The sequence below is a fragment of the Elephantulus edwardii genome, unplaced genomic scaffold, assembly GCF_000299155.1.
Source record: "Elephantulus edwardii isolate Elephantulus edwardi_28Jun2011 unplaced genomic scaffold, EleEdw1.0 scaffold00107, whole genome shotgun sequence".
NCBI classification, from domain to species: domain Eukaryota; kingdom Metazoa; phylum Chordata; class Mammalia; order Macroscelidea; family Macroscelididae; genus Elephantulus; species Elephantulus edwardii.
The window spans coordinates 289,940-303,563 of record NW_006399857.1 but is presented as its reverse complement, the minus strand read 5'-3'; the positions used below and the strand labels follow the sequence as shown (position 1 = coordinate 303,563).

At 40.0% G+C, this 13,624-nt stretch overlaps 1 protein-coding gene and 1 pseudogene across 1 annotated transcript in view; both read right to left on the bottom strand.

Annotated features, from left to right (window-relative positions):
* Positions 1–695: 695 nt before the first annotated feature.
* THEGL (theg spermatid protein-like) overlaps positions 696–13,624 on the bottom strand; it is a 101,636-nt gene continuing 88,707 nt past the window's right edge. The window contains exon 9 of the mRNA XM_006891971.1: positions 696–807. Within this exon, the coding sequence (XP_006892033.1) occupies positions 696–807 (112 nt within the window). The remainder of the gene's footprint in view (positions 808–13,624) is intronic.
* On the bottom strand, positions 4,246–4,878 carry LOC102855372 (annotated as a pseudogene).

The following is a 13,624-nucleotide window of genomic DNA, read 5'->3' as shown; positions in this document are numbered from 1 at the left end:
GGGTGTGTCAGAGGCAATGAGATTGGCACGGGATAGAGCACGGTTTAGGGCTGTTGTACATAGGGTCACTATGAGTCGCAAACGACTCAACGGCACATAACAACAACAACAACAATTGTATGAGAGGAGATTACTCATCTTTCTCTCATGAAGCAGCTGATGAGTTCAAACCATGTGCCTTTTGGAAGTGCAGTGCAGCTTCTCATCACTAGGACACCAGAGTTCTCTTTAGATGTTCTATGGTTTGTAGTGCTGCTCTGACTAGGAATCAACTCTACATCAGTGGGTTTGCTCTTCAGCCACTCAAGAAGGGACTGAAGCACACCAACTCACCAGGAAAAGGAACAGTAAACCCTACAATTTCAAGGAGCAGTCTGTCCTCAGGTCAACCCCAACAATGAGACAGCCAAATGCAAGTAAGGAAAGAATAAAAATAATAAGGCAGGGTAGCATTTCTCGTTTATTGCTTGATGGAGTTCCAATATCTGCTAAGGACCTGTTTACAGGTGACAGTAGGAATTGCTGTACTGGGTTTACGGTAGTTTTCTCCAAAGGCCTCAAAAGTTTCTTTGATTGTGGGAGGAGGAGGAGGTGGTGGTAGGGGTGAAGCTGAAAGTAGCAGAGAAAGAAACGCATCAGCAAATGTGTGCTCCACCTCCCTAGCTAGGTGAAGGACATGCCTTTTTTGCTGCCATTTAACGCCTCACAGGTAGTGCCAACTGTTGGATCCTGGCAGAACATTTTGCCTTCAGAGCAGCCGGCTTGACTTTAAATACCTCTGGATCGTAATATACGACAGGCACAGATCTAAAATGGGAAGAAAAGAAATTCAACCTGAAATAAGGTAAAAGGAAAAGGAAGCTAACGTTTCCTCAGCTCTCATTATACATATATCAGAGTTAGCAGTCACCATGTTGATTTTAGCTCATGGTGAGCCCATCTTTGGGCACTGTGATATTATCTTACTTTGATTTTCCTGAAGTCCCAATGAAATAGGAAATACGCAAAGGAAATTAATACAAAGAAATGAAAGATCAGAAAGCTAATGTTGTTGTACGTACTGTCAAGTCAGAGCCAACTCATGGCTGACCCCCCCAGAAGGTTTGACGAGGCAATAAATCACACGGGAGGAGACTGCCTATCTTTCTCCTGCAGAGCACCTGGTGGGTTTGAATGGAATGCCTTTGGGTTGGCAGCACAGCTTCTTACATAACACTGGGCCACCAGAGCTCCCTCAGAAAGCTTACAAGAACAGTTTATGGTCAAATCTAGACTTACATATCTGCCAGATTTCAAAGTCTGTGCTCTGTGAACATAAAACATTTCAACTGGTATTCCATCAACTCCAAGAACTTTGTTTTTTGCTTATGTTTTCCAGTACAACTTGGACTTGTCCCTTCAGAACCACTGGTTCTTGACAATATGCCACCTCTTGAAATGACTGAGCAACAGTTAATTATTTTGGGTATGTTGTTGTTGCTATTATGTGCTGTCAAGTCACTTGCGACTCATAGGGACCCTATGTACAAGAACCCTAAACCCTGCTCTATTCTGTGCCAACCTTATTGTCTCTGATGCACCTACTCCCATTACCCCAATCACTGAATTGATTCATCTCATCGAGGATCTTCCTCTCTTGTGTTGTCCCTCCACCCTCCCAAACATCATGTCCCTCTCCAAGGACAGGTCTCTCCTTGTAACATGCTCAAAGAAAGTCAGACGAAGCTTCAGAATCCTTGCCTCTAAGGAGCAGCCTGGCTTCACCCTCTCCAGGATGAAGCTATTTGTTCTCCTAGCAGTCCATGGTATATTCAACACTATACTGACTCTGTATCCCTTCCATCTTCTTTTGATGATTTCTACATGATTAAATATTTTGCCCATAATTATTGTTAAATGCCATCAAGTTGACTGCGACTCATAGCAACCCTATGAATCTGAACTTTACCCTACCTTGTGTCCTCTATCTCTGACATACTGGAGCCCATTGTTACAGTCGCTGTGTCTATCCACCTCCCTTAGAGTCTTTATGTCTTTCATTTACCCCCTGCCTTTGCAAGCATGATACCCCTTTCCAAAGACTAGCTCCTCCTAACAATATGTTAAAGTATCTGAGATGAAGTTTCGTATCTTTGCCATTAAGGAGTATCATGGATGCACTTTAACCAAGGCATACTTGTTTGTTCTGTTGGCAGCCCCTGGGATATTCAGTACTCTTCACCAACACCACAACTCAAAGGCATGCTTTCTTTTTCTGTCATCCTTAGGCATTATCCAACTTTCAGATGCACAGGCAGTAACTGAACAGCCTACAGCTTAAGACAAGTACTCCTTGGTCTTTAAGTTGAAAGCACTGCTCTTTAGCATTTTGGAGAGGTCCTTGACAGCAGATTTTCCAAATTTCCCAATCAACAAGTTTTTATTTATGGCTTACTGGTACCAAGGGTGCTTATTGTGAATCCAAGTTAAGATGAAATCATTGACAACTTCAATCTTTTCTTCATTTTTCATGATGTTGCCTATCAGTCAATGGTGAGGATTTCTGTATTCTTGATGTTGAGATGTAATCCACATTGAAGACTGTAGTCTTTGATCTCCTGCAGAAAATGTTTCAAGTCCTTCTCAATTACAGCAAAGTTGTGTCATCTGCATAATGTAGGTTGTTGATGAGTTTTCCTCTGATTCTGATGCCACACTGAGTCACTGTACCAAAAAGAATTGTCTGATAAAGAACCATTTCAGGAAGTAGCATATCATCAAGAACCAATGATAATGAAGAAAATCTAGATACACTGAAGGCATTAGAAAAAAAAATAAGGCCTTGGGGTGGGGAGGGTGAGGAATAAGGCCTCAGCAATTGATAGGATGCCAGTTGACATGTTTCAACAAACAGATGCAGCCCTAGACGTGCTCACTAGTCTGTGCCAAGAAATTTGGACAATAGCTACCTGACCAACTGAGTAGAAGAAATTCATATTTGTTCCCATTCCCAAGAAAGGTGATACAATAGAGTGTGGAAATTATCAAAACAATATCAGTAATATCACATGCAAGTAAAATCATATTAAAGATCATGAAAAAAAATTACTAGAACAGTGCATTGACAGAGAATTGCCAAAAGTTCAAGCTGGATTTAGAAGAGACTATGTAAACAGGGATATCATTGCTGATGTCAGATGATCTTGGCTAAAAGCAGAGGATACCAGAAGAAAGTCTATTTGTGCTTGATTGATGATGCAAGGTATTTGACTGTGTGGATCATAACAAATTATGGGTAACTTTGAGAAGAATGGGACTTCCAGAATTGTGCTCATGTTAAAACTATATCCAGATTAAGAACAAGGGAACATTGATTGCATGGTCTAAAATCAAGAAAGGTGTGTGTCAGGACTATAATTTCTCCACATCTATTCCATCTGTATGCTCAGCAAATCATTTGAGAAGCTGGGCTTTCTGAAGAGGAAGGTGGCATCGGACTAGAAGGAAGACTTGCCCATACAGTGGTTCTGTACTGCACTCCAAGGCTTACATTTGTTACACAGTTCTCTCAGTATGAGAAATACCAAGTAAGTTCTTCTCATTTTGTTTTCTAATTTCAGGTCTACACATATTTTTTTTTTCATAATACCCTGCTTTGTTTGAATCTTTGTTTATCTCCTTTACATCCTAAATGCTTCCATTCACTTTAGCTTGTCTACAGGAGATCTGTAGGGAGTTGTGTTGCTAACCAAAAGTGCTGCCTCTTTGGCAGTCTGAATTCACCAGGAGATTCTCAGGAGAAAGAGGGGAAATACCTCCCTGCATGATTCAGAGCCTCCAAAAACCCACTGAAAGATCAGCTATGAGTTGGTTCCAACTTGAGGACAATGAAGTTTTATGGTGGTTTTGTTTTGTTTTGTACAAAATGTGGCCTTTATTCCTGAGAATGACCAGGAAGAGTGACAGGACAGGACCAAACTTTCAGAGGGTGGTGGTGAGCCAGCCACTCCTAAGTCCCTAAAACCTGATCCAGTAACAGAGTAAGTCAATATATTTACATTTAGGCTTGCCCTGGAAGCCCAGGGGGTAGGGGGTTGGGGGTTCGCTCCCCTCACCTCTTCCTTCAATTCCTGCCCCCTCCTTAACCTCCTTTCACTCCCTTCCCTTCTCCCGCTGCTCCTCCCCTCTCTAGTGTATCTCTTTTCCTTCTTTCTCTTTCCTTTTTTCCTTCTCCCTCTCCCTCTACATTTACTCCTCTCAGCCCCTTCAGTTGTTCTCCACCACCTGGCCCCTCAGCCCTGCCTCCCTCAGGTCCAGCAAGCACTTGTTGCTGTTCTTCTTGTCACCAGTTTTCAGGTCAGTATTGGGGGACTTGTTGCTGCTTCCCAGTCTCCAGCCTGCGGATTTGAGCAAGATGTCCCAGGCCAGGGAGCTGAAGTCCTCATCCACATTCATACTGGACTTGGCACTTGTCTGGAAAAATTTGATTCCATGCTCCCTGTGCACCTTCCTCTTGGCCTCCATGTCACATTTGTTTCCCAACAGGAGACGTTCCACCCCAGCCGAGGCATTCTCTTTGATGCTCTTCATCCAGTTCTGAATATTCTCAAAGGATTTCTCATCTGTGATGTCGTAGACTAGAATAATGCCCATGGCTCCACGGTAATAGGCAGTCGTTATTGTCTTGAATCGCTCTTGACCAGCCATGTCCCAGACTTGCAGCTTAATCTTCTTCCCCTCTATGTCCACAGTGCGGATCTTGAAGTCAATTCCGATGGTGGAGATTTAAGTGTTGTTGAAGTTGTCCTCTGCAAAGCGAATGATCAGACACGTCTCGCCCACCCCCGAGCCCCCGATGAGCAGCAGCGTGAAGAGGTGGTCGTAGGCTTTGGCCATGGCGGACACTGAGGGTAGCGAGGAAGGGGCGGGACTGGAGGGCTGGCCGGCAGAAAGGGACAATGACGTTTTTAATTAGCCTCTCTACCTTCTAGAACAAGTTTCAGACCCTCTTCTCACATCCGTTTTTTTGTTTCTTTCTTTCTTGATATTGTTTAGAGGTCATTTGTTTTCTTCACGTATGATTTTATTAATGTTATCCTCAATTCACCTCATCTTTGATCATTACTGATCATTATTATCATCGTCTATTCTCTTTTTAAATAAATTTTATTAGTTTTCATGAACATTTACAGAGATTTTGGAGCCTATTCTTGATATAGTCTCCAAGTTCAATTGGGAAATACTTACCACATTTTCATTTTCTTCTGCTTCAAGATAAACTTGCATATGAGCAATTGATGGTCTTTCCACAGTCAGCTCCTGGTCTTATTCTGATAAGATTAAGTTTTTCCACTGTCTCTTTCCACAGATATCATTAATTTCATCTCTTTGCCTCCTTATCCAGTGAGGTACACTTGTATAGTCACCATTTTTTTACTTTTTTTCTTTTTTTATTGGTTTGCTTACAATGTTCACATCCATTGTGTTCACACTATCCTTCATTCATATAATATTGCATACCATCATTCCCATTCATTATGCTTTATAAAATTAATCCTCATTGAACTATGCCCACCATTTATGTTTTTACATTAGGATACATGCAATGAAGAAGTTGCTGGTTGTACAAAACTCTGCCTTGCAATCTCCAACTTCATTTCTATCACCAAGAACTTATTTTCCAACCATAAATCTTTTCCTTTGCTTTACATTGAATTCCAATCACCAGTTATTACTAACGCCTCTTGGTTGCATGTTTGATCAATCTCAGACTTCCGAGGTTGGTGGAATTGCTCAGTTTCTTAATCTTTGGCTCTAATGGTTGATGTGTAAATTGAGTAGGAGACATATTAACTAACAGCTATTCCTTATATGTGAATGGATACTACCCAATCACTGACATCACTTTTCTTCAGGATACATTTTGAAAAGTTCTTTTTGATGATAATGTGACATCGTTCCTCTTCAGTTTATCATTCCCAGCACAGTAAATCATATGCTTGTCAGATTCAAAAGAACCAATACTATTTTGAATATTATTTACTGTTTTGCCTAGAATTTCTCAGCTCACTAAGGCCTAGAGTATAAACCTTTAGGCATTCTATTTAATTTTTTTACAACTTCCAATCTTCCTAGATTCATACATTATGAGTGTTTGCTTTCAACTGTTTCACCTCATTTTGAGTCAAGTGGCATAATTCTTTTATTAGCTAAAAGCTTCAGTCAGACTCTACTTTGAGAAGGAAGCTCTTCCCCAGTCATATCTGTAGGACCCTCCAAACTGAGGGCTTCATCATCCAACACTAGATCAGACAGTGTTAGGCGGTCATTCATAAGACTTTCAATGACCTCTTTCTTTCCCCTAAACGTGGATGGTCAGCCGGACTTCCTAGTTTGTTTTATTCAGGAAGCTCCACTGAAACCTTTCCACCACTGGTGACTCTGCTGCTATTTGAAACACCTGCTTCCAGCATCACAGGAACATGTAAACCACCCACAGAATAACAAACTGAAAGGAGAATCTCTCCTAGGTTTTTCTAATGGTGCTTAAGCAAGAGCATCAGGTATTTATTAGCCTTTATGTAACAAAGAAATTGAGCAAAATCCCAGGAAAGTTAATGGGGAAATTGGAAACAGTATATTCTCTTATTTATCTAAAATAGGTCATATATTTCCATGATGCAAAACCACTGAAAAAAAATACTAAATTGGAAAATAATCTTCCTTTTAACTCTGCTCCTGAAGCAAACATTATTACTAGTTTCCCCTTTATAATTCCAAGATAATTTAGGTATATATAATGTATAGGAACTTTTTGTCTTACACGAGTAGTCTACTATATGCTTTGTTATGCAACTTCTTTCTCTTAACAAAATATACTAAAATTAATTCCCGCTCCATACCTATAGAGCTGTATCTGGAATGAGATGTGGCATCACATCCTTTTTTAAAAAGCAATAACCTGTGTTCTTGGTTCTTTAGAACCATCCCAACATCTAAAGTTAATTGAATGGGGCCTAACCAGACCATGAGGGATGGTCTGGCCCAATACTGACTAAGCCTTGGGAGTCATGAAATAATCTGTCATGACCATGTGATAAGCCTGCTTTTTTTTTTTTTTAAATAAAACCCAGTCTCCTGAGGCTTAAGGCTTTCATAAGCTTATTTGGTGACCGCGCACAGGAGAGGGTAGAGCATGGTTCTTTCAGTTATGAAAGCTCCATGCTGTAACTCCTATCAGATATCACCCTGCACACCTCTTCATTTCTACCCTTTTCGGTTGTAACAAAGTTATAGTGAATAGACATCAAAGACTAGTGAGAGTGAGTGTCAACAAGGAGTGCCATTTGCCTATTTGAAAGTCTGAAAGAAGGCAGCCTTCTTTGTGATCTCTAACACAACTTTGGGTAGCTAGAGTTAGGGCACGTGTACCATAGTGACAAGGATAGAAAGAAAGGACGGTGAGGATTGGATCCATACTCACATGTTGGGAACTGAATTCCTGTTGATCTTTACCACACAGGTTAGTAATGGAAGTGAGATTTGCCTTTGCTTAGTGCACTCCCACAGATCTACTTTAAATAACATGCCCACTAGACCTTAAACTGTAGTTTTACATTTGTGTTAAGAATATCATAGATTTGTCATAATAAGTTTAACAAATGACATTATGGTGGTCTAATGGTAAGGGTTGGAAAAGGGAGTGGCATCCACTTCCGTAAGAGCTTACCTCTAGAAACTCTATGAACATGGAGAAAATATGTAAGTTATACAAGCGTTCAGGTCTTTCATTGATAGGGTCACTATGAATCGTCTACAACTCGATGGCACTTAATGCCAACATAGAGAGAGCTCTGTTGGCCTGGTGGATAGAAAGTTATGCTACCAAGCCAAAGGTGGGTAATTTTAATCTGCGGCCCTTGGGCCTGGTTTTAATGGTTTTCGGTCAAGCATTCTAAGTGGTATAGCATTGGTCTGTCCATTTGCTGTACAGAGGTAACTCGTGGTTGGTGTGATGTTAACACTGTGACACTGATGTGTCAAATGTGATAATGGTTACCCATGGTGAACAGAGTTTGGTGGATCTCCCAGATCAGAACAAGCTTAGAAGCAGGAATGGTATCCACTTCCGAAATAGCTTGCCTCCAGAAACTCTATGAACTTGAAGAAATGATGTAAGTTATACAAGTGTTCAGGTCTTTTGTTCATAGGGTAACTATGAGTCATCTACAACTTGACGGCACTTAACAACAACAACAACAACAAAGGTAAGTATGTCAGTCTGGAAACAAAGGTACACCTGATACAGGCCATGCTTTGCAGTCACTTGCTATGTGTCAGAGAGCTGGACAATTACTCGGGATGCTAGAAGGGGAATTGATGCCTTAGAGCTGTGATGTTGGAGAAGAGTATTGAATATACAGTGGACTGACAGGAGAACAAACAGGTTCATCCTAGAAAGAGTGAAACCAGGCTGCTTCTTGGAGGCAAGGATTCTGAAGCTTCCTCTGACATACTTTGGACAAGTTGCAAGGAGGGACCAGAGTTACTATGAGCCAGAGTTCTCTCAACAGCATCTAACAACAAAAATAATTACGTAACAGAGCCCATTTTAGAATTTGGCAAGTAAGTACTTTTCTCAAACAACTTATACTCTTTTGAGAAGAAGTAGACACTAAATAAGTGATGTTGCAAGGAGGGACCAGTCCTTGGAGAGGGACATGATGCTTGGGAGGGTGGAGGGACAGCACTGGAGAGGAAAACCCTAGATGAGACGGATTGATTCATGATTGAGGGAATGGGAGTAGGTATGTCGGAGACAATAAGAATGGCATGGGATAGATCAGGGGTTAGGGCTGTTAGGGCTGTTGTGCAAAGGGTCGCTATGAGTCACAGGCAATTCAACGGCACATAACAACAATAAGAACCTGTGCGGCTAACCAGAAAATACCCAGTTTGAATCCACCACCTGCTGTATGGGGGGAAAGATGAGCCATCTCCTCCCGTGCAATTTACTGCCTCTAACAACCTGCTAGAGGGTCAACTATGGATCAGTTCTGACTTGACAGCATATAACAACAACAATCTCTACAATCCTTTTTTTTTTACTCTAGATTAATTGCTTTTATTTAAAAACTGCTGTTCATTTTAATACATTGCAGAACTTAATGATTTGTGGTGAATATTCATGGGAGATAGACACAAGGTCAAATTTTGATTCCTGTGGATATGATTTAACCTTCTTTAGTTGGTTTTTTTAATTATAATTTTTTTTAATTTTTTTAACTTATTATTAATTTCAATGAAAATTTACAGAGACTTTGGTTTTTCCATTCATTCATTGTTGCACTTTTCCCCCTCCCAGCCCTCCCTCCCAGTACACTACCCTCTTGGAAAAGTAAAAGAAAAATTCTTTCATTGTTTTACAATCCCTCACCCAGGTCCACTCCACTATGCAGCCTTCGCTCTGGACTCCTGCCATGACAAAAATATCTAATCACATATGCCTTGTAAACCATTTTCTCCCTCATCTGTTTTAATGCAGTATACATTATTGAACCCCATCGTTCTCAGTCTCCCCCCAACCCTGAAGTCAGTCCTGTTTTACAATAGTGGCACCATGCAGTATTTGTCCTTTTTAGACTGAGATACTTCACTCAGCATAATGTCCTCCATGGTCACCCATTTTGAATAATATTGCATGGGTTTCTTGTTTTTTTAATGCAGCGCAGTATTCCATTGTGTGAATATACCACAGCTTCTCTATCCATTCATTTGTTGATGGGCACTTAGGTTGTTTCCAACTCCTTGCTATTGTGAACAAAGCTGTGATAAACATGGGTGTGTATATATCTGCTTGAGTGTCAGTTATGGTTTCTTTGGGGTATATTCCCAGTAGTGGAATTGCTGGGTCAAACTGATCTCTATTTTCAACTTTTTGAGAAAGTGCCATACTGCCTTCTACAGTGGTTGCACCATTTTACACTTCCACCAACAGTGAATAAGGGTTCCAGTCTCTCCACAACCTCGCCAACATTTGTTGCTCTCTACAATCCTTTTCATTGCCTTATAAGGTCCTTCTCTCATTAACATCCCAATATTTTTTGTCCCAATAGCTTTAAATTGTTATTAGTGCTATTGTTGTTACTAGGTGCTATCAAATCAATTACAACTCATAGCGACTCTATGCAAAAAAGACTAACCATGCCGTCCTGTTCAAACCTACTGTTGCAATCCCTGGGTCAATTCGTCTCCTTGATGGTCTTTCTCTCGTCCACTGACTACTTTTCCCATCATGACTTTTTCGAAGGATTTCTTTTTCTCCTAACAACATTTCCAAAGTGTGTAAGACAAAGTTTCACCATCCTGACCTCTAATGAGTACCCTGGTTGCACTTCACCCAAAACCAGATTTGTTTGGTCTTTTGGCAGTCCATAGTATAAGAAATACTCTTACCCAACACCACTATTCAAAGGCATTCTTCTTTGGTCTTCCTTATTCACTGTTCAAATTTCACTTGCATACAGAAACAATTCAAAACACCATGGCTTGAATCAGGCACTCTTTAATGTGACATCTTTGCTCTTCAGCATTTTAAAGAGGTACTATTTGTTCAATGCAGTATGTCTTCTGATATCTTGAAGCTGCTACCATGTGTGTGTATTCCAGGTGACAAGTAAAATTAAATTACTGACAACTTCAGTCTTTCCCCATCTACTATGATGTTGCTTATTGGACTAGTTGTTGTTTTCCACTGGTTTGGAACTGATCCACAGCAGACCTCCAGCGAGTTTTCAAAGGCAGTAAATTGCATAGAAGGATATTGCCCATCCTTCTCCTGTTAGGCAGCTCATGGTTTCGAATCACATGCCTTTGGGATTGCAGTGCAGTTTCTTACCACTAGGACACCAAAGCACCCTTTGGACCAGTAGTTAAGATTTTTTCTTGATGTTAAGATAGCTATATTGAAGGCTGTAGTCTTTGATCTTCTTTAGATCAAAGTCTTCATTTTCTGCAAGCAAGACTGTGTCTCCTACATAAAGTAGGTTGTTATTGAGTTTTCTTCAATACTGATGGCACATTCCTTTTAATAAAGCCCAGCGTTTCAAATTATTTGCTTAGCATGAAAATTGAATAGATACAGAGAAAGGATACAAACATGAACAAACCTTTTTCTAATTTTAAACCATGCAGTGTCCCCCTGACCTATTAGAATGACTCCTTGGTCTTCGTATAGATTTTGCATAAGCACAATCAACTCGTCCATAATTCTCAATGTTACTCATAATTTACTACATTCCTCACAGTTAAATGCCTTGTAGTCAATAAAATACAAGTAAATATTTTTTTGAAAGTCTCTTCTTTCAGTCAGGATCTAACATCAGCAAGGATATTCTTTATTCTACATCCTCTTCCAAATGCAGCTTGAATTTTGGGGAGTTCCTTGTCCATGTAATGTTCCAGCTGTTTTGGATAGTTTTTACCAAGATTTTACCTGTGTGTTATATTAATGATAGTGTTTTATAATTTTCATGTTCTATTGACTTACCTTTTTTTCTTAATGGGAACAAATATGGATCTCCTCCAATAGGTTAGACAGGTCCACCTTCCAAATTCCTTGACATAGACTAGTGAGCACACCCATACCTATATTTGTTTGTTGAAAGATCTCAACCAACCAATTTAATCAATTCCTAGGGACTTCCTCTCCCCCCCCCCCGCCACAATGCCTTCAGTAAAGCATGGACTACTTACTTCAGTTCATTGGTTCCTGATATATGCTATTTTCTGAAAATGTTTAGTATCAACCCATTCTTTTTGGTACTGTAACTCTGTATTCCTTCCATTTTCCTTTGGTGCATTCTGCCTCATTCAATATTTCACCCACAAAATCCTTCAGTATTGAAACTCAAGAACTGTATTTTTCTTCATTTTCTTTCAGCTTGAGAAATGCTAAGTATGTTCTTCTCTTTTGGCCTTCTAACTCCAGGGTTTGTCCAATTTATTATAATATTTTGCCTTCCTAAGCTGTCAACTGGTATGTGTAATGTGAGAAGAATGAGTGTAGGAAAGCAGGACATTGTAAAGAAAGAAATGGAATGTATAAATATTGACATATTGGGTATTAGCGAAATGAGATGGATAACCATGGGACATTTTGAATCCCATGATCATATGATCTCTTAAGCTGGAGATGTAAAGGTGAGGAAAAAAACAGGGTCACTTTAATAGTTAAAAAGGTAATTTCTGGATCCATCTTGAAACACAGTATTGTGAGTGACAGGATAATATCTATATGCATACAAGGAAGACCTGTTAAGATCACTACTATTCAAATTTATGTGCCTACAACCAGAGCCAAAGAGGAGGAAATAGATGATTTCCATACTCTGTTACAGTCAGAAACTGATCCAACATCCATTAATAATAATGGGTGACTGGAATGCAAAAATTGGGAACCAAGAAGGAGGATCAGTAGTCAGAAAATATGGACTTGGTGACAGAAATTAGGCTGGGGATAGAATGATAGAATTCTGTACAATCAATGATTTATTCATAGAAAATACCTTTTATAAGAAACATAAATGCAGGCTATACACATGGATTTTACCTGATGAGATGCATAGGAATCAGATTGATTACATCAGTGGAAAGAACCTCTGGAGAAGCTCAATATCAGCAGTGAAAACTAGGCCAGGAGCTGACAGTGGAACAGACCACCAGCTTCTCATAGGCAAGTTCAAGCTGAAGCTGAGGAAAATTAAACCAAATCCATGGGAACCAAAATATGACTTTGAGTCTGTCCCACCTGAATTTCAGAACCATCTCAGGAACAGGTTTGAGGCCTTGAACACTAATGAGTGAAGACTATACAAGTTGTGGGAGGATATCAAGAATATCATCCAGGAAGAGTGCAAACGGTCATTACAAAGACGAAGAGGAAGAAAAGACCAAAATGGATGTCATAAAAGACTGAATTTTGCACTGGAGCACAGAGAAGCCAAAGAAGATAGAAGAATTCAAGATACTAAAGAACTGAATAGAAGATTTCAAAAGGCAGCATGAGATGACAAAGTAAAATATAACAATGAAATGTGCAAAGAGTTGGAGTCAGGAAATCAAAAGGGCTGAACTCAATCAGCATTTAAGTTCAAGGAACTGAAGAACAAATTCAAACCTTGACTTGCTATAATCAAGGATGCTTTAGGCAGAATATTAAATGATCCAGAAAGTATTAAAAGAAGATGGAAAGAATATACTGAGTCATTGTCTAGAAAGGAATTGGCAGACACAGAAGAATTTAATAAAACAAGCTATGAGCAAGCGCCTATGGTGCTGAAGGAAGTTCGGGCTGCTTTGAAGGAAATAGCAAAAAATAAGGCCCAGGAATAGATGGTATACCAATTGATGCATTTCAGCTAACAGATGCTGCCCTGGATGTGCTCACCAAGTTATGCCAAGAAATCTGGAGAACAACTACTTGGCCAACTGACTGGAAGAGATCTAGATTTGTTCCCATCCCAAAGAAGGGTGACCCAACAGAGTGTGGAAACTATAGAACAATTTCATTGATTTCACACGCAAGCAAGATTCTACTGAAGATTATCCAAAAACGACTGGAACAGCACATCAGCAGAGAACTGCC